The following is a 25,901-nucleotide window of genomic DNA, read 5'->3' on the forward strand; positions in this document are numbered from 1 at the left end:
AGCTTTGATTAGTTTCTGTGGGAAAAGCAGGTGAATGGGGTGAAGAAATTCATGGCGATCCTCATGACACATTGTCCTGCCACATTTGAATTGCTGACGAGTGGTGCGACTAACAGGTGACATTGTGGCATCAGCTCATGCACAGGTGATGTAATTGCCCTTTAGAGCAAACGTGATCAAGGCAGCCTGGCTGAGACAGTGTGTTGCACCTGAAAAATTGCATCTTTGGGATACCGATGGTTCTCATTTCGTTCAGCAGTCCATTTGCTTGGTTCATTCAGTATGTTCTGACAAACACAACTAACATAACATAACTGTGCTGGCAACACTTATTTGGCTGCAGAGAGCTCTCTCGAGAGCGCCAGAAATTCTTTGATGGTTTCTCTCAGTTGCTTGACCTTCGCCAAGTCTTCCTGCCACTGACGGATGCTCTCCGCTCTCTGCTTCTTGTATTCTTCACCTGCTCTTGCCGCGTCCTCCAGGAGCTGTTCCAAGAAGGCTTGCCGGTCGTCCAAAATTCTGTCTTCAACCTGCGCATTATGCTGTCTGCACAGCACAGAGCCTTCGTTCCTTGTCGAACATTGGAAACTCAGCCTGAGTCAGAGCAGCGCTTCTTCTTGCGATAGACATTTTACACTGGGCCTTGCCTTTCCGATGGGGAGCTGTTTGAAGAGTCTGCTTGAAAGTGCGCCCTCTGCAGCAGTGCACATGTCGTGACATCCACGCCTCTCTGCAGAGAGGCCTCCACATCCTCAGGGCGGCGCAGTGCCATCTGGGCCGCGGATAGGGACATGTATGCCAGCGCCAGTGTGTGCACAGCGCCAGGCACTGCCTTGTAAGTCTGCATCCAGCACACAACACCTGAAGCCTTGACTGGCATGCATGCAGGCAAGCTCATGCACCCACTGCGCGCATCGCATCATCACACCCTCATAGATCATCATCACGGCTTGTCAGGCAAGTGGCTACTATACAAAGAGAAGGAGATGGTTCTTCACAGTGCACGCAAGGAGGTGTGGTGCACCTTCTCAATCTGTTCTTGCGATGCTGCTTTGGGTCCAAACCATCTGCCGACCCATCCCGTCTGGCCGGCCGTGATGGCGTCATACTTTTGGATCAGGCTTTCCACGGAGTCACAGCAGCGCTGCGCCATGTTGTGCGCGCGCAGGAAGCTGTCGGGCGTGGCCACCTTCATTTCCAGGTTCACAAGCCTGAGCATCTGATCCGCAGGAATCGCATTCCTCCTCCTCATCTGCAGCACGCAATGCCCGGCTCTCATGCACCACCCCGATTCATCCGCACCGCGAGCAAAGACACATGAATAGAAAATCCTCAGCCAAGTGGCTAGGAGCCTTGGAAGAGCATGCCTTGTTGCAAGGGTATCTTCCCCAAAAACACAGCAGTTGTGGACATGCCTGCAAATCCGGAGACACGTCTTCATTGCTCAATTTGCTCCGCGATGACACTGATGCTGCAACCAACTGTGAGGTGTACAAACTTGCGCGCACCGTCTGGATGCTGAGGCTCTCCTCCAGCAGCCGCCGCGCCTCGTCGTATTCCCCCAGATCCTGCAGCACGCCAGCGAGGGCCTCCGCGGCCCCGGCGGTGGTCAGGCTCTGGGGGTCCACCCCCCGCTCGATGTCATAGCACCTCTGCAGCGGCGGCCGCGCCCTGTCCGCGTGGCCGTCCCCCTTGTGGAAGGCCGCCTGCTGGCCCAGCAGCATCAGCGCCCCTGCACAACATTGGCAGAAATTCTTCAGTGTACCTACAAGGAACCCTTCCCTGAGATTCGTGTGCGTGGGAGTGTGGATGTTAGCTGTTCAACCTTGGACATGCTGACAATTTGCAAATGAAGAAGTCTAGCTACAAATTCAAGCCACAAACTCAAGCCATGAATCAAACCAACACAGTTCCCACTTGAACAATGTGGTTCCCATGCTCCAACGGGCTCTGTCTTGCATGCATGTAGTACTGGAACAGCATGGGTTGGCATGACATGGCGGGTTGCGGATGTAAAGGGGGATTCACCTTTGCTGGTGCCCAGGCCGGCATCCTCCAGGAAGCGGAGCTGCTGCTGCAGCATCGCCAGGGCCTCAGAGGAACGTCCTTTTCGCCTCAACAGCCGCGCGAGGGGCAGCAGGGAGTCGCACACAGACGGGTGGCCGGGGCCCATAACTGCCCTCTTGGCCTGCAGCGCGCTCTCGTAGCACTCCTGAGCCTTCTCAGCATTGCCAGTCTCCAGGTAAAAGCCTGCGAGTAAACAGGCTATCCTGAGTACTGGGTGGAGCTGTTCATCTTTGTGCCGGCGAGCTATTTAGAAATAGGAATGAAGAAATAGGGACAGGCTACCTGCTGCATTGTGCAGGGCTGCTGCAGTCCTCACATCCAGCTCCCCGAAGGTGCCGCGCAAGCTTTTCAAAGCCTGCAGTTGGCGCCACAGGTTCTCAGCATCCCATGTCACCTGTAATTGGGACAGGTAGTCTATTGGGGGCCCAGCCAGCTTCTGCACACCTGTTCATAAAGAGGCCCGGCCAGGTCGTACTGGCGGGAAACTCTGTACAGCTCTGCCAGATTTTGAGTTGCAGCAGCCACATGCGGGTCGTCCAGGCCAAAGCCTTGCTTTGCCTCATCCAGCGCAAGCTTAAGAAACCTCTCTGCCCGCCGCAGCTCTCCCTGAGCGCCTCCATCAAGCCTTTATCAGTACTCACTAGTACAGGGCCTCGGGTGAATCCAAGGCAATGTTGTCAATACAGGCTGCATAGCTGGGAGCATTCACGGACCTGTGCACCAAATTTAGCCGCCTGGTCTGTATACAGACGCCATTTGGCTGTGGAATCGTTGGACACTGGCGCAGGCCTCTCCTGAGCTTCGTTTTTGACTGGCCTTTCCTCAGCTCTCGCTTCAGATCCGTGAAGCAGGAGCACTGCTATGCCTACAGATGCAGAAATGTCAATTTCCACATCTAATTACATGCTTGTTTGTGCTTAGGCGATGAGACCAGATAACGGAAAAGTACTTCAGGAAGAAGCCGATCCACAACTGCAGCGTACCAGGAAATAAAAGGCCCCAACTATGAACAGATTTGTCACGATGAAGCGATACCACAGGAGTTATTCGGGTCTGGGAGTACGGTAGCGGAGACGAACGCTCGAGGATTCGGAGCAAGCTTTTGCTGGTTGCCCAGAGGTGATGCCGTGACATGTTAATCGGACAATACACACCGCAATTTCCTCTCCCATCGAGCCAGACTGAGTACAAATAGCCATGGGCACCTAAATTCAGCTTCTTAGGTTCAGAAACCCTTCTAGAGTCCTAGTACATTTCAGATTTCAGAGAAGGAAGGAAGAACCGGAGAGAACACAACAAGATAAGTCTAAGTTCTCGATATGATGACTTAAACCATATCTTGTTCTGGAGGCATGCGTCCTTTAAATAGATCTTTCAAGCCAGATCGGCATCTGAAGATGGCGTTGTCAGTCTCGAAGTGAACAAAGAGAGGACTAAGAATCCTGCTATGAGGCGAACAAGTCCATTGCTTCCTCTTCACCCGCCAAGCGGCAGAAGGAAGAGGCAGGATCTGCAGACTAATCTGAAAAGGTGACTTGTTCGACAGGCATCGGTTGAGAAACTTCCACTTCAAATTGGGCATGTGCTTTCACATGTAAGATATAAAGTTATCTAGTATTTTCCCAAGTTGGTTAAGAGTCTGAGTGCAATGTTACGGCGGCTTCTCACCGTCTAATTGTCAAGCACATGCGCTGATGTGTAGAGATCACTGAAGTGCATGTGGTTACATGTGCCTTGAAATGCAATAATCTGGGACTGGCAAGTATACAGGACGCTACTGTTGGCTGGACTTGCCACTGTGCTCATTTTTGGAGGACTATCCCTGAAGAAGTTGACCGATGCCCGGGCGAAGGACACGTTGAAGGTGGTGGTGAAAGGCTCGCCAACCAGAACACACCTACTCCAAGAGCCTTACGCAGATCTCTACACGGAAGGAAAGGATGGGGAGGAGCCCTGCGGGGAATCTTGCAGCAAAGACCATGCGCACTCGCACAGCGCTCCGGTGGGACAAGACAGTCAATCATTCTATTACCACCATGGTCTTTACACGCACTTAGAGATGCTGCATGCTATTTGACTTTTGTTCAATGGCTGTTGATACATGCAGGCTGTCAAGAAGGGGGATTCTGAGGTTCCTCTGTACTTGATGGTAAGCTTGCCAATTGCAGCACCCCACACGGCATGACATGGCCTCTGCATTCTTCTGCTCCTGCTCTTAACATCAAGGCATGATTCATATTTAGCACACTAACAGTCGGGTACATACTTTTTGTCTGCAGACAGCTGAAGACATTGACGGAAAGGAGCAATCAATGAAGCAATACGCTGGGAAAGTGCTGCTGATCACCAATGTTGCATCTCAGTGCGGCTTCACAGATTCCAATTACAAGGGGTTGCAGAAGCTCTATGAGAAGTTTCTAAGCAGTGGTTTCGAGGTGTGTTCAATCTCTTTTGCATTGCAAGTGGGCATCTCCAACCCTTCCTAATGGTTAATTACCGTGGTGGATGATGAAAGTAAACGAAAGTGGGTGTATTCTGGTGCAGGTTCTGGCATTCCCCTGCAACCAATTTGGTAATCAAGAACCCGGAGACTCGCAGACCATCAAGGAGTTTGCCCAGAAAAAGTGCGGCTACCCTCAATCCCCTTACTTGACAATGGGCATTCTTATTGTTGCGCTTTTCTAAAGCAGATTGCGGTTTGGCACAATCCTGCCGTACCTGGCCATCCTGTATCCTCTCAAGTCAGGGCCATCATACATAGAGGCTTGCTGGCAGCTTTCCTGTGATATTAAGGTCTCTTATGCCTGATGTGAGATTGGGGGTGTCTTGTAGGTACGGGGTCACCTTCCCCTTGTTCAAGAAGGTGGAGGTCAATGGTCCTCACACAGACCCCATCTTCCGGTACCTCAACATCCTCAACTCAGCAGAGACTGAACCCAACGCAGCAGACTGGAACTTCAACAAGTACCTTGTGGGGAGAGACGGCTATCCAATAAAGCATTATAAATCTGCTTTCAATGAAGCTGAATTGGAAGCCGACATACAAAAGGCGCTCTCAGCGCCGGGCAGCAAAGTGGCAGCGACTCGCTGACTGTGATAATCGCTGGCATAGAATCGCTGGCATAGAATCTTGTAATCAATTGTTTCACTCTGGAATTTTTCGTCAAATACAACAGTCTTCGGTGATGCATGTGCCATTGCCAGGGACAACTTGTCCCTGGCAGTGATTTGAAATCACTGTGACATGCGCATGCATGCACTGCCCGCGGGGCCAAGGCCGGCCGCTGCCGTCAATTACATAATGATTGGTACATAATGTACCTACAAGAAATTGCACATGCACCACCTGCCATTGCTTGCTTCCTGTACATGCTCCTGTAAAAAGTCTGACGGGCCAAAGGACGGCTCTTTGGGGCATACAGCCTTCCTGGAACGCCCCCCGACAAGGAGCTTTGCATGCCGCATTCAGCAAATCGATGCATTCCAGACTTATTATAGCGCTTCAGCAGCTTCTACAAATACTTATTGAGAGTGTGCTGGCTGCTTCGCCCAGTAAGATTCGGCGACCTGGAAGGCCTGGGAGTTGACGTGCTGTACTAGTGATCAAACTGTCCAAGGAAGGGCGCAGAGCCAAAAAGGGGGGACTGAGCGTTGCTTTATCACCACATAGGATTTAGATATATTATTGCCTTTCATAGGAACAGAAGCAGAAACCACCCCACCTCACTTTGCCACAGCCATGGATCCAGTAGCTGTCCAGCAGACCAGTCTTCTGTACAAGCAGTCGTACAGCGATGCGTCCGTGCTTGTTTGCAGAATAGTGGTGAGCCCGCATCCTAATCTGTGGGTCACTTGCACCCAAGAAGTGCTGTTGATGTACACGCATTTTGCTCAGATCCTTAAGCTCAGCCAACAGGTTCTATTCGCTGATTGCGATCAAGTATCCAAATAAATATTTTGCCGAAATTTCAGTACTGCGAGAATTCTTTGGCATGTGGATCTCTGCAGGACAAAGAAGATGATCTTTCAACTGCCACAGCCTTAGAGCAGCTCACTTGGCTGCACAGACTGCATGTCGCGATAGACAATGTCCTGAAGACAGCCAAAGCGATCAAGGTGGACATCACAGGTCAGCATCAGTAAATCTTCATGATTGTATGAATGAGAGCGAGGATCACTGAGTTGCATGCATGGGGTTTCTGGAGGGTGCCTATCAATCTGGGATTTCTAACCTTTGAAATGTTGAATTCTCACATCTGTGCAGGGGAAGTGATGCACTTTGTGTCTGGTACGGAAAATGCTGATGAGGATCATGCTGCCAGCCTTGTGACCCTGGCAGAAGAGCTGATGGCAATGGCAGCAAGCATGGCAATGCCCAATGGCCGCCCTTTGCAGCTGCAAATGGGCCTCCATACTGGGCAGGTGGTCACTGGTGTCGTGGGAAATTTGGCACTCAAGTACGGGTGCGTAGCAATTCCATGCTCCCCAATTTCATTAAGATTCAAGACAGCACACGTTCTTACAACCAGGAAGATTTTTTTTGGTGGCTTTGTGTTGTTGCATGCTCTTAATTTGCCTGCATGTTGTTGCAGGGTCTTTGGCCCCACAGTAACTGTGGCACGGCAGCTGGAGAGCCTGTCTTCTGTAGGCACAGTCTGTGCATCCATTGACACAGTCAAGTGCGACCTCTCATTCTGGGCTGAGGCGGAATTGAAATCCCTGCAGCCTTCCCAAATTTGGCTAAAATTGGCTTTCTTGTGGATTGTGTTGGGCTGGTGAGCCCAGCACATGATCCCCACCTGAGGTTCTTGTGGGTGTCACAGGAGATTGCCATGTCAGGACAGCTGGGCAAAAGCTGACACAATTACTCTTCCTAACTGGCAAAAGCTTGACATATACAGATGTGTCATGGTACCCCAGGACTGTGCAAAGTCATGACCCAGTTACAGAAGATCTGGTATTGGAGGTAGGTGGACGTTCTCTTTCTGGATTTGCAGAATGACATCATTCTTTCGCTAAGTTGCTTCAGATGAATTGCATTACCGCTGCCTGTTCACTTCAATTTGGCCAGCTTGGATCTCTTTTGTGTCATCATGACAGGCACGAGGGCCTCACACATTGTTGGGCACAGTGATGGGTTTTGTACATCATTTGCAGTTGTCAACCAACTGCCATGATGGTGGGAGTATGGATCTCACAGGAACTTCAAAGGGTGAATAGTGGTGAAACTCTATCAACAGATGAGAACAGCGCGAGTACAAATGGGGACTGCACGGTGAACCTTTTGCTCTGCAAAATATTAATTACTTCCACTGCGCAGATCAAGTGCCCTTATTTTGCTGATCACATATATACACCGATCATCCTGAGGCTAACACATTATATTCTGCCCTCGCTTGCAGTGATTCTTCTTTCCTGGCTTGGCCTGGCGCCAGATCAGCCCTCTGCCAGGCGTGGTGAAGTAAGCACAGCTTCCTGGTGGTGGGCATGGACGTATGTGCAGCTGCATATGGTCTGTCACAGTACTATGCCAAATTAATGACAGAATAGCAATAGTATTTTTCGTTTGCTCCCTAGGCTGCAGCATGCAATGCCGATTTCCCAGAAATTGTAAACTAATTCCCTGTTAAGCTGTCTTGAAAACATGTACTACATGTACTACATGTTTTAGTAAGCAGTCTTAGTAAGCATGTAAAAGAATGTAGTGCATCTGGTGGGTTCTATTATTCCTGTGCTTCCACATGTTTAGTTTGTATTGAGGCTTGCTGCAATTATCTGTAGTACTGAAAATACCAGAATTATGCACAGGCTGTTTGAAGTAGGTACTGGGTTTTTTTGTCTGTAATAAGTACAAAAATATAATTCGATCAATGTCAGTCAAGAAACCACTCCATCAGCCCCTTATGGTTCTGTTATCATAATCATGCCAATTCTTGGAATAGAGGTACAACTAATAACGCTCAAAACTGTCACGCAGACATGCCCTGTGTTGCAACAACTGGCAGATCCGCACTTCTTCAAAGTTTGCCATCACTATGGGGCATGCTAGCATCTTGTCAGCAGTGTCATGTGGCACTGGTATTTAAAAGGTTGTCATTGGTCTGCTGTGAGCTCCCACCAAGACCCAAGTAGTCCATGAGTGCATGGAGTCGCTCAGGATTTGTCAAGTACAAATATCCAGCCTGCGCAGAGACCATGCACCAACTTCTAAAATAGTGGGGTCATCACAGCTGCAGCAATCCAATTGCAGCTACAGCCAAGTCGCAAAGACATGTAAGGTCAACAGATGAAATAGATTATTTCAAATCGTCCAGCTGCTTACGTGGTAATTAGGGAGCGTAGGGCGCACCAAGCATTCCATTGCTGTCGCATGCTTGTACGTCTCTGCATGTTTGCCGCTGGCCTTGAATCTGGGCGGTACATTGACCTTCGCATTGCGGCCCCATCTGAGGATTTCCCTTTCCTCTTCAGTGATGAACTTCCCAGAAAGAAGCAGCTGGTAGTGAGTTTCCTGCAAGCATTGCGACAGCTGAAAAGAAAGGTCACGCAAACACCCGTCTTGCTTGGTTATGCTAGCGCTGGATAATCAAGATACCCGGATGCTGATGCACCTGCGTCTCTGCTCGGACTTGAGATGTGACGCCTTCATAGTAAGTTGTTAGACGGCCCGGGGGAAAGAAGAAGTGTCGTCGCACATAAAGCTGCACATATGAGGAACTCAGATCTTACTCGCACAACATTTTAAATTTTGCTGTGGGTGGCAAAGTTGCTGTGCATGTGCTGGGCATCCAAGGCCTCCATCTGCAAAACAAATTATATTCAAACTAGCTGTTGACAGGTCTTGGGCTCACCTCCCAGACAGAGTCCCCAAGGAAGGCTAGTGCTGTGGCATTCCAATTTGCGCGCACATCCTTGCCTTCAAGATTGGGCACAGGGGGCAGTACTGGATTGCAATCTGCTCCCCCCAACAACATGTTCAGAGTGGCTAGTACTGTGACACATACCCAAAATGCCAAGAGATAAAGGACTGCTCAGTCTGAAATTCTCACCTACTAGCCCAGTTGGTGCTGCTGGTCCAAAACCTTTCACAGCTGCATTCACTGTGTTCCTATAATTCAACAGTGTTCTACTTCGTGTTATTCTGGGACGCCCAACGGGACACTCAGAAAACCAGACTGCCCATTGTCGCTCCAAAACGGTCCTGTAAATCATCTAATAGCATGTGGCCATCAAGATCTTCTGAAGATGGCCAGATTAATTCAGATTTGTGTCTGCAAGATGCACGGCCTCCAATTCTAGGCCTGCAGCACCGCTGTTGCGCTCTACTGGGAATCCGTTACGGCTTCTATTGCAATGAGAGCCCTCTAATGGTGGAGAATCAAATATTATGCTCTCTGCTTACCACGAAAGGATACTGTGATTGCAGCTAGCCCATGGTCTAAATATATATGTTATTACCCCTGTCTTTCAGGTCAAGGTGCAATCGTGTGGATTGCTCACAAGTTTTCCAGCGGTGATCGGAAGGGAGGCATTCTTTACTTCACCTAAAGTGATCTACGCCCTGCGAAGGGGATTGCATCAAGCACAGCGCATTTTTGCCAAGACTATACATCTGAGGTGCTCGTGAGGCAGTGCAAGATGACTAGCGGGCCTGGTAAGATTGAGGAACTACAGAAGCTGTTCCAGAGCTCATCAAAGTACACCCATTTGCAGGTGAGTTCAAGAGTTAATATTGCTTCAGCATTATTTCCTAAGCAATCTGCCTATTTCCTTTGCAAGTGTACTTCCAGCCCACGTGAAGTTGCTTATGCATGTCACATGCCACCGCCTCTCAATGAATTGATGTCCTTCGTGCAGGGCAAGAACCCTGCAGTCAACAGGCTGGTCACAGTCGTGGTGCCCTCAATGATGGGGTTGGCAGCTCTCACCCTGGTCATTGATTCAGCTCACAAGTTGTACACAGGGAAAGGAAAATTGGAGTGACAGCGAAGTTGATGGGGAGGGAGAGGTCCAAACCAGAAAAGGACAGCACGCTGCTCTTGTGAGATAGGCAATCTATGGAAGGGTGGGGGAGGTCTACCCTTTGCAACAGTCAGCGTTCATCCCTTGCAGACTCTGATTATTACATGAGATGGAATGTTGTATTACAAAGCGCGTAGCATTAGGACAGCCCATGGTGTTTAGTTTAAGCATAAATGCAGCACGAGAAAAGCGCTGTAACCTCTGCATGCAGCTACAGAACGGGAGGAAGAAAAAAATTACATCTACAGAGATTATCAGCTTCTCAGCCCTGCAGGTGATGGGCATCTGAGGGCCCACAAATACATGACAGCCACAAAACCCATGCACCATTAGATATATGGCCATGTTAATTGGTGGGCCTACGTAGTACACTGATACTCAAGCTTCTTGAGTCTGAACAGACAGCATGAAATGAGCCTCAATAATCTAGCAGTAGCACAGGAAATGATCAGAAACCTATGAAGCAGACTGCAGCATTGATATCGCAGACTTCACCAGAAGACCATAGAAGAAGAGCCTGTCCCACACATGCACAGGAAAGCATCAGCAGGATCGGATTTTCAATCGAAAAACGGGCACAAGACCTGCAATGCATGGTTGTGCATGCTGAGAGTTCTGGACAGCATTCAACTGTCCAAAATGACACTTGCAGAGCAGATGTCTACATGATAACCGATCTTTCAATATGTTCATGCTTCCTCCTCCATCCAATTAGAGACCGTGAGGACCATCGTAAATTACTTTTGCAGCAATGATTTATGCAGCAAACATCTGTATGACCTTCAGACACAGCACCGTGTTCAAAGAATGGCAATCAAAGAATACGCTAAAGATTATCATGAGGGTATGTCACAGCTTGCAAGGGAAGGGAGAAGCTCACATTGCAAAGTTGAAGAAAGCACCACGCAGGCGCTTGCCGGGTACTCCAGTCGCGTACCCCTGCAGAAAAGTTTGCCACAGATGCTCAATTTCAAGACCTTGATCACGCTCCCTGGGAAGCAAATGATGCATCAACATCAGCAGAGAAAGGCAAAGGAGCTTTTCTCAAAAGCTTCGACGCCGAGTGGAATCTCTTTCCACGACACTTCTGAGCGGCGATTACTAGCGCCACCAGCTGCACCAGAAATATGATCATCTCAGCTTCAACAAGCCTCACCTGGAAGTAGACGATCCTGCCAATCAAATAGATGACGCCCGTGATAGCTGAGGTGACGGGGTAAGACAGGCCCGCAAGGATGAGACAGGCAAGAAACTGCGTTCAGAAAGACACAACCCATTTTTATAACAGCCAAAGGCAATCTCACCAGAAAAGTTGCATAAATGGGAAAATCAACTGGAAGCTGCAGGTGTGATCTGAAGGCAATGCAAGCACAGAGACCTGCACACCTGCGGGTAATTTTCAAGAGAGTTCTGGTGGCCACGCTGGACACAATCGAACAGCTCTGCATCTTTGTTTTCCTTGTCTGCATATAGTGCGGGGTACTTCACATTGTACCTGTGTGCACATGAAACATCACGCCACTGGTGACACCTCTACAACAGACAGTGTGAGGTTGTGCATATATGGTTGGATGGCGTACTTTTTGCGTGCTTTTACGACACTGAAAGCCATGTAGCCGTGATGCACCAAGATTGAAGCGAAGACGACCAAAACCACATAGCCGAACTCCGGTTGGAACGCCATCCTTGAGTATCAGATTTAGACGCTGATCCTTTCGTCAGAAAATGTTGATTCTTTGTAAATGTGAAACTTTCTTTCCTACTTTTGGAAATTTGGTTTGAATTGTTATGTGGGGCTTATGGAATCGTGCAGTGACCAGTTTCCTCGCCTCGCGAAGCTTCCATGCGGATCCCCCGGTGCGGCCCCTCGGCGGCTGGAAGACGGACGGCGTTGCCTACAGAGAGACATGAAATGGAATTTGGCTAAGCAGTCTTCAATGCCTGATCATTTATCCTGATCCATACAATCATTGATGGGAGATTTAGTCGTGTGCCCAGGGGAGAGGCTCTTCAAGGCGGTGCGTCCTATATCTTGGCGTGCCACAGATTTGCTGATGGGCGGCATGCATTGATATCATAATTGCTGTGTGTGTGTTCACAGGCCGAGTACGTGGCTAGTTCTGGTACTTACGTCAAGGGAGATCACATCTGCGCCTCTTTAGTGGGAATCCCTCAATCCTTTGCAGGCAGCTCCAGTGCAGAAGACAAGGTACAGTTATCGTCCTTCCTGAGATCTGCCTATCGCCTGGCAATCTGTTCCCACATCCTTAGCACAATCTATGATCTTATTTTCTTGCTCAGCAGAGACCGGTGGTTGAAGTTCTCCGCAGCGGCTCAAGAGCAAAGGTTCCTGAAACTGGCAACATCGTCATAGCGAAGGTAAGTCTTTTTGTAGACCTGTTAAACATGCCAGATTCTGTCTTCCTAACGTGAATTGACCAAGAATGAATTGCAGGTCAACAAAGTCAATCCAAGATTAGCTTCGGCCAGCCTTCTGTGCGTGAACACTCAGCCCCTCACCGACAGCTTTTCTGGGATCATACGGTGGGTCAGCAGATCAAGCAATCTGATTGTGAAGTCAAATGATCCTCTGAATCACACGATTAACGATGTTTGTGCCGCTCGCAGGCAGCAGGATGTCCGTGCTACAGAAATCGACAAGGTGAGTGCCTCACATGGCATCGACTCCCTTCCTGGACATGCATGCAGACTTCATCGCCAGCTGCCTAACAAGTACACCTCTCTTTTGCAGGTTGAGATGTACTCCTGCTTCCGGCCTGGGGATCTGGTGAGAGCAGAGGTCATCTCGCTGGGCGACTCACGGTCCTACTATCTTTCAACAGCCAAGAACGACCTCGGAGTGGTGTATGCAAAGAGCCTCAATGGTGAGCTCTGCACAACTTTGCACATTCGTTTCTTGCAGTTGCTTCAACTTCCAATGTGAGTGTATGCATGCAACCCTTTGGAGAGTGCAAGCGTTGTGATCGGGTGGCATTGCAGGTGCACCCATGATCCCCCTCAGCTGGCAAGAGATGCAATGCCCAGTGACAAAGGTGGTGGAGAAACGAAAGGTGGCCAAGGTCAACTGAACAAAAGTGAGCACAGAACAATAAGACAATGCCAGGGACAGTCTTGGTCACAGTAGGCAGCACAAAGTTTGATGAGCTCATCACAGCAGTGGACAACAGACAGTTTGCAGATGAGCTGGTTGCGCAAGGATATGACAAGCTGGTCATGCAGGCATGTGCAATTTTACCATCCACTTCTTCACCAGCCTTGCACACTATCCTTTGATCTCGTGACCTTTGTGTTTGGCTGTAAGCCTGTTATGTTGTCTAAGAAGGAATGCCGTAAGCAGGTTGGCTCCCACCAATGAAGCCTGTTGATTGACAGGTGGGTTCGGGCTGTCATGTGCCCTGCCGCATCCTGCGAAGAGGCGAGAAGAGTGGAGTCCTGCCGAGTGGTCTTGCGGTGGAATGCTTTGATTATGCGCCCTCTTTGGCGCAGCACATGAAGGCTGCGGCCCTCATCATCAGTCATGCTGGGTCCGGCAGCGTCTTTGAGGCGCTCAGGCTGCGCAAGCTTGTCATAGCTGTGCCGAATGCCATCCTCATGGCCAACCATCAGGTGTGCAGGCTCCTGCTGTCTTTGCATGGTGGACAGAACTCTGCACCAGAATATATGTTGCCTGATCCTGTCCCATCAATGCTGCAAGGACGCTGTGCCATCAGAATGGCACAGCATCCTGATGGGGATCTAACAAACGTCAGGCAAATGTAATCTGGGTGATTACTGCTGGGATTAGCATGCTGTGCAAAAGACCTGGAATTTCAGACGTTGCAAATGAGGCAGTGGTGTGTACTGCAAAGCACAAAACATGCAGATGATCTGTAAACTATCTGGCTCGATCTGAGACTGCAAACTCAACTCTGATGTCAAATCCATTTTCAAGGTCTGAAAGGTAACAGGGGGGGTGGTCACTGCAGGCGGAGCTGGCGGAGCATCTGGCGGCCATGGGGCATCTTGTGAGCGCCACCCCTGCCACGCTGGTGGATGCACTTCGGCAGCTGAAGGCAGCCAAGCTGGTGCCCTACCAGAAGGGCTCCCCACAAGGCATCGTCGCAGCCATTGACAAGTTGATGGGCTTTGCGACATATTGACTGCAGATACTCAGCCCTCCATTCATGTGACTGGGCTGGGAGTGCGGCCGTGTGCAGGCAGGAATCATTGATGCTGACGCCCGGATCTTCAAAACCTGGGCGCGGACAATGAGCGGGATGCTGAAGCGCCACTGCAGCTTGCCATGTCACCAAGTCATTGTATGGGATTCGTGAAGGGCCCAGGGGCCAGGCACTTTGGTGATGGTGTCATCCTGAAACCCATCGATGCTGCAGCTGCTGACAGTATAAGGAAGAAGTCATTAATGAGGTGAATCTTCGAGAGCCTATGTGTAACCTGCAGAAATAAATATTCAATCGAATGAAGGATAAGGACCATGATGGGGACCGATATTAGGCAGCTGGACATTCTGGGTCTCGCGCGCGGTCTTCACAAAATGTCGAGGCGGTGTGTTGGTTAGGCTACTAGGCTGCACTTTATGTCGAGCAAAGGTAAATTCATAGTGAGGAGATCCTGTGTACTGATGCTTGATAGATTTTGATCATGGGAAGCTGAACCTTGATCTCAAGAGCATGCAACAAAACGATTCGTAATCATTCTCGTGCACGGGGTCACGTGAGGGGTTACGGGAGTTCCTTCTTTCCACTTCTTCTGACTTGGCCCTCCCAGATCCAAAATGTGCTTGCTCGTTCAACAATAAAGCTTATAAGTCTCTATCAATATCATACGTGCAACAGGCAGCCAATGTAACCCCCCACAAAGAGTTTACCTGCCAAACGAAAAAGAGATCTCGCTTCACTTGTGAGTCCTGATCAGTAGAAGTCGGGTGTCTGAAATCGAAGAAAGGAAGAGCAATTGGCAACCACGCTGGAATTTTCCCAAAAATTGTTGCTCAGGCTTGACGCTACGCTCAAGTCCACCTCGGCCGGTGTCTCGGACCCTGCTTAGTATATAAGAAGATGACAGGCCGTGGCCTGTGTACCATCAGCCTGACAATCGCGATTCTACTGTCTTCTCACTCTGCACAAGTAACAGGTACTTAGAATTCGCTGTTGTCAATCCGCTCCTGACAAAACCGCTGAATTGGTATGAGTAAAGGAGGGGGGCACTGTGCAAGCAGAAGTATCTCTGTTGACTACTCATAAAGACAAACGGTCAATCAGTCTGCATTTAGATACCGGCATTTATATTTGTGAGGCTTTTCAGTAATGTTTCACCAATTTTCCTGACTTCAGATGACAGCAGCAAGGGAGGACACTGTCATGATGTGTTGCAGGTCTCCACGTGCCTCATTTCTTGGTGGACATCTACGAAGGCATTCAGGCCATCACAGCAGCGCAACCTGCCCGCTTGACAGCAACGCACCTGTTTGTTCAGACAGCCTCGAGCGCCACACTGTCACGCGAGGCTGGCCTGGTCCTGGAAAATGTACCGCTGTCCACAAACATTGTGGCCTACTCCAAGACGGGCATGCTCGCTATTTTCCCCTTGCCCTATGGGCACACGTTGACATCACTGTTGTTCTTTGCACTGCTTTGTTGCATGAAAGTCATGCCACGAGTGTTTACGCCGTTGAGTTTGCAGGTCCAGCAATCGGAACCAAAGACAATGCAGACCTGATCTCCCCGGCCTTCACCAACCCGAATGGTGCATGGCTGGGAGCTCCACAGGCTGCCCTCGTGGGGGAGTATGACGGCCAGAAGGCCATTTTGCTCCTGAACCTCGACAGGTGCAGTGTACTTCGTTACTAACATTTCCCCTGGCATTCTGCATGCTCTGACGAAATGGTAGACCTCTGTCTTCAGATTCTAAGTCGTCTAGTCCCTAGATAACAAGAGTGTTGTATACTCTTGGGGCAGGCCCATCTACCAGCCAAGTGAGGACAGGCTGACATACACAGCAGTGCACACACTGCCCCTGGACAAGAGCAGTTTTGCTCTGGAAAATGGCGCAATCAACAAGCTTGTGGAGCAGTACACAAATGGAGACAACAGCAACGCCCCGCTGTTGCTGAAACCTGCCGATATCAAAGAAAGCATTGTGCTGTCGGATGTGTCGCTCTTCATTGACGCCGCATTTGTGCCGGCCAAGCATAGCAATCGCCGGTGGCTCCAGGTGCATGCAATCTTCTCCCCAGCACTGTGCACAAATCACCAACCGATGAGCTTCCAGCCTGCTTGTCCTCTTCGCACTTTTGCCGATTGAGAGAAGGCGGTGCATGCCATGTTGACTCTGCTGTCTTGTATTGCAAGAGACCACATTTACAAGATCAGTGGTGCAAGACGTCAGGACTATTGAGAGGACAGGCTGAAGTGCTGATTTCATGCTTCCATGGTGTGAGCAGGACACAGCGTCGCGAGCACCAGCGCCTTCACCAAGCGCAGGCCGACTGCCGGCGCTGCCGTCCTGGTTTGCGCCGGGCGGCCCCGGCAACCCGGTGTCCCGGGACAACCCCTCTGTCATCCCTGGCGCGCCACTCCCCGGCTATGCGGACACCGGCTTTGTTGAGCCCGCCGCCACAACCGAGTCTGTCAGCAACAGCGCCGCCACTCTCACATCCCTCCCCGGTAATTACCTTCCCGGCCAGGGCTTCTCTTGCCATATAATTCATCAATGCGCAGATATAAAGGTATGAATCTTGGATTTAATATTGATACAGTACTGACATTCGTGCTTGCCTTAACATGCCATCTTGATTGCGCTGCAAGAATGCCATGAAGTCTGTATCTTTGTGAAGCTCATGCAACGCACATATGGTACTCTGCGGCTGCTGCCAGAAAGCTGCGGCAACGAAGCCCACTTGATAAGTATTCATCGCGTTCATCTCTTTGCAGAGGCATGGGCGCCCGGTTTTGCACCCGGCCCCGCGCCGGATCTCGCACCGGTGCCAGCCCCCGGCCCGGCCGCGGACGCGCTGATGGACGTCCAGGCACCGCCGTCACGCGGGGCCAACCCGGTGCTGTGCATGACGGCGGCCGGGCCGTCCGACTGCGCCACACCGGCATTCGGCGCCAACGGCGTCGGCTCTTTGGGCGGCCCCCGCAGCGACGGCGCCTCCACTTCGGCGTCCGGCTGGAGCAACTATGGTGCGCTGTTGGTGCCCCTTCTGTATAGCTGCCTCGGCTAAGCACGCTTTTGCAGATCAGAAGAGGCGGCCCTGTTGCGCTATGTCGGTGGGCAGCTCACACTTGATGAGGAATTTAAAGCTACTGGCTGTACCAACTTGTCCACGCAGAGGTTACCCGAGTACCATATTTTAATGAGTGCGGGTTTACAGTGACCACTACGGTATACTCCAGCATAGAGCGACGGCAGCAGTCAATTATTGAAGCACAGCTTCTGCTACCTTGGTACTGCACGCTTGGTGCTGTGCTTCTGGAATGAGACTGCAGTTGAAGGATACAATGCACTTGCTCAATTGTTGTGTGCGTGGTGTGCAGGCTATTCGGTGGAGACCGGCTCGCGCACACCTGGCAGCAATGCATACTCTGTCAACCGCTACCAACCCAAGGGTGGCGTCTGGGGCCCCTACTCAGGCAGGAATGGGTGATCCCGTCTGGCCATCACGTTATAGACGCTTATCTTGCCAGTGGCAAGGTGCGTCTGCAGACAAGCTGCAGGTAATGGCTGCCACAAATACTACCCCTTGCTGGGCTCGTCAGATCCAAGCAAGACCCAATCGACCGTGGTCACGGTGCTCAGTATCTATAGCACCCTGCCAGCCGGGGCCATATCGGGGTATCATCTCTGCATCAACCGATCATACCCACTGCTAGTATCCAGCATGCCAGGTCCATGGTACAAATGAAACCTCTTGACATCGATAAGTTGACGGCTGTTGCACAAGTGGTACTGGCTGTCAGTGGTTATTGCCAATGGATGTGCCTGAGCATTGCTCGGGCACCCTATTTGATTGTGGCAGGGTAGGCGAATAATTTATTTGATAACCAACAGGTCTAGGAGTTGGTAATGACTAGTTCATGTAGGCAAAGGTGCATGTCATGGTATTAGTTGTGAACAGGCATGTCTTGCCAAGTGGATTTGATGAAGGCCTTATGAGACAAGATTATGCTTCATTTGCTGCTTGCACAATTAACTGTGCATTAATGGTGAGTCAAAGACTTCTGGCCAAACCAGTGGTAACAAGGCAACCAAAGGGTACTATTATTTTGAAAAGCTATTTAGCTGGATTATAGTAAGGTGCACAAACTTTGATGGACTCCTTTGGTGAAGGACATTCTGCCACACGTGCGTTTGGACAGCGCATGCACGTTCTTGAGTTGCAGGTACAGAATCCTTGTAATCAAGTTGAGCTGGATATGACAGTCACTGGCATGCCAGCATGCCGAGGTGCCTGTCCACATTATACTTCATCATGATGATCATCACAGTTCATGACTTCATTGAAGCAGCCGAGTGCACTGACGTGACTCAGCTTCAAACGTGACATGAGGTTGATCAAGTAGCCTAGTGTGAAAATTGAAGCTTCCTCTCCAGGACTGTCATATACATGCTGCCAGCCCTTGATCAGGAATTGGCGGTCAGGGGACAGCAAGGAAGGAAGGAAGGAAGATTACATCACTCCAGCCGCCTAGGGCTGATTGGATGAACTGGCAGCATCCAAATAATCAAAACAATCCATCACAAAATGTGCAACACCAACAATGTCCAACTGCCACATGAATTGCTGCATCGTCACAATGGCTGCACCAAACAGCCCAGGATATCTGTCCCGAACAGATTGCAAGGCAGGGCACTCAAACACAAGGTGGCGCTCATCCCCAATAACCTGCTGGGCACAACGCATGCACAAACGCTGGGGCCGGGGAATCCTTGCCCAGCGGCCCGAGACATTGGGCAGACTATGACAACCCATCCTGAACTTCAACAGTATACGCAAGCAACGGGCACTCAAAGGCTGCTGTAAGAGCTGGCAAGGGTGGCGCACACAAGCTGGCCTAGCAAACCATCTGTGATATGTACACAAGGTGGCATTGCTGGACGGGCAGGTCCTAGGGCAAATGTCAATGTCATCCCAAACCTGCAGTGCTTGCGCATCTAGCAGCTGCATCACAGCATCAACTTCCACAGGAACAAGGGTGTCAAACCGAATAACAAACTCATACCCAATCCGGCGCAAGCCCCGCATGAAGGCCCAAGCCCAATTCTTAACAGTACGGGTTATGGCATCCCAACAATCATCAAGGGCCACTTGCCTGTGAAAATTATTTGCAGGCAAGGCAGCCAAATTGTTCCAGAACTTGATAATGCGCCGCCACCACACACAATCAAGGGTCTGCTGATTCAACTCCTTAAGCAAGATGGCACCATGCACAGAGGTGGGGACGCCAGCAATGTCTCTCAGAATTTTCAGGTGAGAGGAGGCCAAGGCAGCCCGGCCCCGCCGGCTGTCGCCACCAGGAAGGCTGCGCAGGCCCCACACCTCACAACCGTAGGAGGCAGTCGGCGGCACACATGCATCATATAGGCGCAACAACAGGCCAGCTGACATGCTGCAATGCAACTTCCCATATTGCTGCCTGAGCTGTGCCCACGCACCCCACATGTTCCTGTGAAGCTTGCCAAAGGTGAGATTAATGCCTTGGGCACCGTCAAAAAGGGCACCCAGGTACTCAAACTGCTGAACCCAATGTAAAGGCGCACCACCACAAAGCCATTGAAAAGGTCCTGGCAAACTTGAAGAGAACACCACAATCTTTGTTTTGTCAACACTGATGACCATTCCCGTTTGTTCACAAAACTCAGCAGCTGCATCAATCAAGCGTTGCAAATGAGCAGGTGTGGTGGCGAGCAAAGCAAAGTCATCGGCATAGCCTAGATCTGGTATCCCAGCAATCCCAGCATCCCAAGCCACCTTCTTGTAGCTTCGCAATCTGAGATCCAACCCTGAATTACTGATCCTAATCACCACTTCTTATCTCAGGGTTTCAGGGACAGCACTGCATCTTGCTCGAACAAAACACAACCGTGTGCGTCTGTGGCGGCCAAATTCAAGTCTTTCTCGCATTGATAAGAAATAGACATGGCAGCGACATGCATGATGCAGTCTTCGTGCTACAGACAGTGTTTCGGGACTGGCAAGGTGCCGTCAAAGAGCAGAGGTGTTCTAGATAGAGGCTCCTTGCTCACGAGAATTCCCGTGCAACGGCATATTGGTTCTATCAAACCTTCCGTAGGCAGGCTTACCCCTTGCTGCAAGGCAGCAGCCAGACAGGTCAGCAGCAGCGGCCGCAGCGACGGCCAGTCTCAGGAAGCTGGTGTTGTCTTGCCGAAGATCAGCGGCCAGAATGTCTTGAAGTTCTTTGGGAACGTTGCTCAAGGAGCAGCAGTTGCTGCATTGGCTTTGGCTTTGGTAAGCACCTTCTCATCAACACGTGATTGAAGAGGTGCAGCTCTCTTCGAATCAAGCCCTGCAGTGCTTAGTTGGAACCCCCTATCTTGTGGAAATATAAAGAGCTCAGACATCCACATATGTCCATGACAGGCGTTTGGGAGTGCTAGTCCTGCCCTTGCAGCCCGTTCTGGGGGCCGCGTAGGAGGCAGCTCCTTCAGCTCAGCTCGGAGCTCCAGCAGTGCAGGTTCCTCAGCTCGCAGCTACAGCAGCGCTGGGTCTTCATCACGAAGCTTTGGTAGTGGCAGCAGCTATAGCAGCAGGAGCAGCAGCGCACCGTCACTCTCCTCACGGTATGTTGCATCACTTTCCCCAGAGCCAGTCCAGTCATTGGGCACCACCCAGTGTCCCTCTGCTTCTGCCAAGCCAAAGAGTGGCTGTGCTGTGCATGCCAGGATTGACATGTACAGCACAGCCTCATCTTCGCGCTCTGAGCTGAGATTGGTATCGTTGTAGGTCATCTTCGTCTCCTGTTAGCAAATCTAGCAGTTCTGCCCGCAGTTCTTCTAGCATTTCTAGATCGTCTGCGCCTCCTGTTGGCAAGCCCAGCAGTGCAGCTCGTGCCTTGTCTTCACCTTCTGTCAGCAAGCCCAGCAGCGCAGTCCGCAGTTTCCCTAGCACTGCTACATTGTCTGCACCTTCTATTAGCAAGCCCAGCATTGCAGTTGGCAGCTCTTCTAGCTCTTCTATGTTGTCTGCGCCCGTTAGCAAGCCCAGCATTGCAGCTCCTCGCACTCCTACAATCTCATCGCCTCCTGTCAGCATTGTGGCCCCTCAAAGACCAACAGTGTCTGCGTCTTCTATAAGCAAATCCAGCACGGGAGTTGCTCGTACTCCCTCTGCGTCAGCGCCTTCTGTTACAGATTTTAGCAGTGCATCCCGCAGTTCCTCTCGCACTTCTGGAAGCTCATCTCGCCGCTCGAGATCCGTCGAATCATATGGATCCGGGTATAATATGCATCAGCACTCCGACTATTTGCCTCTTCTCTGCCTGCCTGCAGAACTCCTTTAGATTGTCGCACGCAAGCTTCTTCTACCGATATGTCAGATTTGTCATGTCGTCTCCCATTTTTAATCAAGTACGGATGTGTCGACAGGTCTTCTGGTGCCCCGGCAGTGGCGTTCAGCTGGGGCATGATGCCCTTTGGAGGTTACGGCTACGGCGGCGGGTACGGCGGCGGGCTTGCCCCCAGTTACGGCGGCGGTGGCGGGCTCAACATCGGCAGCCTGCTCCTCTTTGGCATCGTGGCGTACTTCGCAGTGTCGGCGCTCCAATCCTACTTTAATAACTCCTCGGACACTGACAGCTATGGTGCGCCCCCTCCTGTAGACCACCACGCATCAGAGCTGGTGCAAGCGTGCTTCTTGGCGCCATCACGTTAAATTCCAGACATGAACAGGGACCAGCAAATGGAAGGCAATTGTTGGGTTAGACATGAACAGGGACACGTTATTGGGAAAGGAACTACTGTTTCACACGTGGGGGGACGGGGAAACAGCGTTGGGAAAGAAATATTGGTTTCAGACATGAACAGGGCGACAGCATTGGGGAACAATTTGTTGGCCCGTCCACGGTCAAAGGATGCTGAGAGTGACTTGTGCTGGGCAGTGGGAGAGCGGGTGACCGTGGCCAAGCTGCAAGTGGGTTTGCTGGGCTCGGCGCGCTCTCTGCAGAAGCAGCTGGACCGCATCGCCTCGCGTGCAGACACCAACAGCCCCTCAGGCCTCCACTACATTCTGCAAGGTGCGCTGCATGGCTCTCTGTGTAGTATGCAGATGAGTGTAACATGAATGGCTCTGAGTAAGCCCCCAGCCAGCTGTTTGGTGCTGTTGGGGGTCTGGTACAAGATGCCTAGATCGGCCGCGGCAATAGAAAGGAGCATGCGGACTCACGACACCCATTGCCCTTCATGAGTTGCCGGACACTTTTGCCACCCCATCACATCCCCTGCCAGCATCTCATGTATCTTTGTCCCATGTGGGACACTCTTCGGATCTCTGTTTGGACATCATGCCATTTCAGCAAAGGCCCCTGTCCACATCCCATGTGTGGTGTCCCATCTTGGGATCCCGCCAGGTCACTTTCTGGACTCCCATGTGACAGAAATTGTGGGACAGTGAGATTTCCAAGTCACTTTCTGAACTCTCATGCGGCAGAAATTGTGGGACAAGGGAAGTGACGCGAGCATTTGCTGCACATTGTTGCAGAGACGGTGCTGCAGCTGGTGCGCAACCCGGAGTATGTGCAGTATGGCGCCAGCGTGGTGAGCAATCAGCGCGACCTGGACCGGGGGGAGGCCAAGTTCAACGAGCTGAGCGTTGAGGAGCGCTCCAAGTTCAAGGAGGAGACCCTCGTCAACGTCGGCGGCCGCTCCCGCCGCCAGCGCTACTCCAGGCAAGTCATACCCCCTCTCACCCTGCACACTCTGCACTGTGCTTTCTTGCAGTACACCTGTGGTTTTCAGTGACCAGACAACATCTAGGGGGTCAGTCACCCCCTCACCCTGCACACTCGGCGCTATGATGTTCTTTGTGTGTTCCTGTGGCGTTTAGTGACTAGATAATCTCATGACAGCATGTCCAGCAGGGATATGTATATGACAGCCTGGCTCAGGCAGAACTCATTGTCACGGTTGTACACTGCAGAAGACAGGGGTTGAGCCTCGTAGAGCAGACAAATTCAGGCGCTTATATTACGAGACGCGTTGATTGTGACGCGTCTCATAATGAAGCGATGCAGGCAGTAGCACTTACTGGTGCATGTGGTCAAATTGCTACTGGTTGTGTCATGCACAAGAAATTCAAGACATGTCGCTCACAGAGCTTGGCAGAGATGCTGTGACAATTTCTGACAGCAAGGACGTGCTGCAGGGGTGCGGGAGGGACTGGGATTCCAGAGTACATAGTGGTGACCATCCTGGTGGCAGCCAGCGGGAAGCTGGACCTGCCAAAGGTGTCCTCTCAGGACCAGCTTGTGAAAGCGCTCAATCGGCTGGCAGCAGTTCGTGAAGACCAGGTGCTTTTACCACCCTATTTAACATCGACAAACACAAATGTTGTATCGTCGATGCACCTCGTTACACTTGCAAGGCAGCCTTTTCTCCCTGCTTCGGTCCTCGCTCTGCCTTCATACGTGCATTTTCCATTGCTTATTTTGGAGCATCCTTGAGCAAGTGGCGGCGGTAAAATCTTGCGCTGTTGTCCTTGGAATCCAGGCTTGGATTGATACACAGAAGGATGCTGACGGTGGGTGCGGTGATTTTTGCAGGTGATGGCAGTGGAGGTGCTGTGGACGCCAGAGGATGAGGATGACACATACAGCAGGGATGAGATGCTGCTGGATTATCCCGTCCTCAACAATCTGTAGATCTGTGCGTGTAGAGGTAGAGCCTTGTATGAGTACGGTTGGTGGTTCTGTATATAAGGTCCAAGGTCGTTGTTCTCGTAATAAACCAAATGTCTGACGACCAAGATTGCTGTGTTGCATGTAGAATTGATAATCTTTAAACTTGATTGGTAGATTGCTCAGATCATATGGTGGCTCAAAGATGCAATTTTTAAGATCCTGGTGAGTATCCAATGTGGGCATGTAGCTGATGTAAAATACAGTAAGACCCAATCTCCTTCTTGATCAGGAACATTTTTGCCAGTCCAACCAGATATTGCAAGAAAAACCCCTCCCACCCATCACACACAGTGCTGCTTCACGCGACTGCATCCAAAATGATGCTCCCAAGTCAAGGCTTCTGAATGATGACGGCATTGAGCAGGCCGGCCTGCTCCAAAGTGGCGTTCTCGTCTGTCAGTGGCTTTGGGGGGTAAGCGCTCATCAGCTGCTTGTCTGCGCATCTTGGCTGCTCGCTCCTGATGTACCTGAACAAAGGGGCGAAGAAGGGTCGCGCAAATTGAGAAGCAGCCCATCCACCCATCTTCTAGCGCTCGCTCTGCTTATCTTGCTGATCCTTGTCTGCATTCCTCTATCTCATTTTTTCACCGGTTCAGCTGATCACCGGTGGAAGCACTTGAATGTGTGACCTGATAAAAGGAACACAAGGAACACTGTAGCAGATTGTGCAAAGTCTCAAGGCCAGACCGAATCACCTGTGGATGTCTGCGACGGTGTGCGTAACATTGAAGGTGCCTGCAGGCATATGCACAGCGTCTCAGCATCACAGTGGTCAAAAGGTTCACCCTGTGTGCAATGACTCAGTCTCCGATGCTGCTCCTTCTCCAAGACAACTTCTTCACGACCCTGTTGGTCGGGAATTCGAGCAGTGGCAACAGAAGCTGGGCACCTGTCAGGCGGTGGCCATCTGCCAGGCGGATCTGCAGGGTGGTGGTGGGTGCTGACGCATCCACCCCCTCAAACTCGCCCTTGCTGGCAGCGGTGGTGGGCGCAGCCTGCTGTGGGGCAGGTGATGCATCTGCAGGGCACACGTTGTTACATGCAGCCAGGCCGATGTCATGTCCAAATGCTGTGCGTCACTTGTGACGTTGACTGTCCAACGATCTGCTGCCTGGGCACAAGTGCTTGGCAAGGAGCCTGGCCAGGACTGAGCCGGACAGAGCATGCAATGCCTCTCTCAGTGAAAAAATTCAGAACTGCTCCGCATGACAGCAAGGACAGTGCGGGTGTATGACGCCGCACCACTGAGCTTCCGGCCCTGGCCCACAAAGGGCGACGATGCTGCATTGTACTTCACAACAGCTGCCTCCAGTGCATCAGGATTTGCACCGACGATCTGTGAGCATCATGGTTGATGCAACCATCAAAGCCAGCAGACAAGCAATAATCCATTTGTGAGCAAACGTCAGATATCTGCTTCACTTCATGTGCAGTGTTGGTTGAATATCACCTCTTCCACTTTCTGACCTTGGATGTAGACCTGGAAGGTTGGCATTGCTCGCACTTTACACTCAGCAGCTACGTCCTGCACAGCAGAGTTGGCCACATCACGTTCTGAACAAGCAAGTGCAATCAGCATGGCCATGACTTGGACATTGTGTGGATCTTGAATTGCTGCATCGTCTCAATTGAGGCAATCCCACATGAATGCAAGTAGGTGAGTGGGACCTTACAGCAACAGCGTCCACATCAACCTTCAAGAAGACCAAGTTGGGGTACTTGGTGCTCAGGGAGTGGAAAACAGGTCCAATCATCCGACAAGGACCGCACCATGTCGCTGTGAAATCAACAATGACCTGTTGGGCAGCACATATGCGAATTGACGTGAGAGCTCAGGCGCGCCCTGCTCTGATGAGAGCCAGGGCCATTGTGCGT

The 25,901-nt window shown here is 51.1% G+C and overlaps 10 protein-coding genes across 10 annotated transcripts; 6 read left to right on the plus strand and 4 right to left on the minus strand.

Annotated features, from left to right (window-relative positions):
* Nucleotides 1-205: 205 nt before the first annotated feature.
* Nucleotides 206-3,239, minus strand: COCSUDRAFT_65163 (TPR-like protein; the record flags this gene model as incomplete). Its single annotated transcript, XM_005649719.1, has 8 exons — nt 206-546; nt 648-841; nt 1,025-1,252; nt 1,509-1,732; nt 2,029-2,250; nt 2,350-2,422; nt 2,512-2,673; nt 3,222-3,239. The coding sequence occupies 8 exons, from the start codon at nt 3,237-3,239 to the stop codon at nt 330-332; spliced, it is 1,338 nt and encodes a 445-aa protein (XP_005649776.1). The 3' UTR covers nt 206-329.
* A 929-nt stretch (nt 3,240-4,168) lies between these two features.
* COCSUDRAFT_40544 (glutathione peroxidase) lies at nt 4,169-5,158 on the plus strand (the record flags this gene model as incomplete). The annotated part of the gene is made up of 4 exons (XM_005649720.1): nt 4,169-4,216; nt 4,347-4,502; nt 4,612-4,691; nt 4,900-5,158. The coding sequence occupies 4 exons, from the start codon at nt 4,169-4,171 to the stop codon at nt 5,156-5,158; spliced, it is 543 nt and encodes a 180-aa protein (XP_005649777.1).
* Nucleotides 5,159-7,773: 2,615 nt separating this feature from the next.
* COCSUDRAFT_52802 (ribonuclease III) lies at nt 7,774-9,425 on the minus strand. The gene is made up of 5 exons (XM_005649721.1): nt 9,117-9,425; nt 8,919-9,022; nt 8,679-8,768; nt 8,417-8,578; nt 7,774-8,249 (listed from the first exon to the last, which is right to left on the minus strand). Exons 1-5 carry the CDS (start codon nt 9,277-9,279, stop codon nt 8,133-8,135), a joined length of 636 nt encoding a protein of 211 aa, XP_005649778.1. The 5' UTR covers nt 9,280-9,425; the 3' UTR covers nt 7,774-8,132.
* Nucleotides 9,426-9,576: 151 nt separating this feature from the next.
* Nucleotides 9,577-10,304, plus strand: COCSUDRAFT_52803 (hypothetical protein). Its single transcript, XM_005649722.1, has 2 exons — nt 9,577-9,780; nt 9,925-10,304. The coding sequence occupies exons 1-2, from the start codon at nt 9,706-9,708 to the stop codon at nt 10,048-10,050; spliced, it is 201 nt and encodes a 66-aa protein (XP_005649779.1). The 5' UTR covers nt 9,577-9,705; the 3' UTR covers nt 10,051-10,304.
* A 6-nt stretch (nt 10,305-10,310) lies between these two features.
* On the minus strand, nt 10,311-11,844 carry COCSUDRAFT_52804 (glutathione S-transferase). The gene is made up of 5 exons (XM_005649723.1): nt 11,670-11,844; nt 11,476-11,584; nt 11,246-11,341; nt 10,970-11,028; nt 10,311-10,606 (listed from the first exon to the last, which is right to left on the minus strand). The coding sequence occupies exons 1-5, from the start codon at nt 11,771-11,773 to the stop codon at nt 10,546-10,548; spliced, it is 429 nt and encodes a 142-aa protein (XP_005649780.1). The 5' UTR covers nt 11,774-11,844; the 3' UTR covers nt 10,311-10,545.
* Nucleotides 11,845-12,036: 192 nt separating this feature from the next.
* On the plus strand, nt 12,037-13,303 carry COCSUDRAFT_52805 (hypothetical protein). Its single transcript, XM_005649724.1, has 7 exons — nt 12,037-12,107; nt 12,191-12,298; nt 12,394-12,468; nt 12,545-12,633; nt 12,718-12,751; nt 12,842-12,974; nt 13,090-13,303. The coding sequence occupies exons 1-7, from the start codon at nt 12,063-12,065 to the stop codon at nt 13,176-13,178; spliced, it is 573 nt and encodes a 190-aa protein (XP_005649781.1). The 5' UTR covers nt 12,037-12,062; the 3' UTR covers nt 13,179-13,303.
* A 296-nt stretch (nt 13,304-13,599) lies between these two features.
* On the plus strand, nt 13,600-14,249 carry COCSUDRAFT_83623 (hypothetical protein; the record flags this gene model as incomplete). Its single annotated transcript, XM_005650103.1, has 2 exons — nt 13,600-13,716; nt 14,076-14,249. 2 exons carry the CDS (start codon nt 13,600-13,602, stop codon nt 14,247-14,249), a joined length of 291 nt encoding a protein of 96 aa, XP_005650160.1.
* A 918-nt stretch (nt 14,250-15,167) lies between these two features.
* Nucleotides 15,168-17,872, plus strand: COCSUDRAFT_46649 (hypothetical protein; the record flags this gene model as incomplete). The annotated part of the gene is made up of 7 exons (XM_005649725.1): nt 15,168-15,243; nt 15,485-15,713; nt 15,758-15,937; nt 16,068-16,323; nt 16,553-16,775; nt 17,043-17,294; nt 17,649-17,872. The coding sequence occupies 7 exons, from the start codon at nt 15,168-15,170 to the stop codon at nt 17,756-17,758; spliced, it is 1,326 nt and encodes a 441-aa protein (XP_005649782.1). The 3' UTR covers nt 17,759-17,872.
* An 892-nt stretch (nt 17,873-18,764) lies between these two features.
* Nucleotides 18,765-23,987, plus strand: COCSUDRAFT_52807 (DUF1517-domain-containing protein; the record flags this gene model as incomplete). The annotated part of the gene is made up of 7 exons (XM_005649726.1): nt 18,765-19,837; nt 20,714-20,898; nt 21,814-21,946; nt 22,238-22,364; nt 22,829-22,984; nt 23,503-23,636; nt 23,889-23,987. The coding sequence occupies exons 1-7, from the start codon at nt 19,727-19,729 to the stop codon at nt 23,985-23,987; spliced, it is 945 nt and encodes a 314-aa protein (XP_005649783.1). The 5' UTR covers nt 18,765-19,726.
* Nucleotides 23,988-24,357: 370 nt separating this feature from the next.
* Nucleotides 24,358-25,521, minus strand: COCSUDRAFT_61471 (ubiquitin-like protein; the record flags this gene model as incomplete). Its single annotated transcript, XM_005649727.1, has 5 exons — nt 24,358-24,493; nt 24,722-24,761; nt 24,916-25,044; nt 25,269-25,362; nt 25,507-25,521. 5 exons carry the CDS (start codon nt 25,519-25,521, stop codon nt 24,358-24,360), a joined length of 414 nt encoding a protein of 137 aa, XP_005649784.1.
* Nucleotides 25,522-25,901: the final 380 nt, after the last annotated feature.

Source organism: Coccomyxa subellipsoidea (assembly GCF_000258705.1).
Source record: "Coccomyxa subellipsoidea C-169, whole genome shotgun sequence".
Classification (NCBI taxonomy): Eukaryota; Viridiplantae; Chlorophyta; class Trebouxiophyceae; family Coccomyxaceae; genus Coccomyxa; species Coccomyxa subellipsoidea.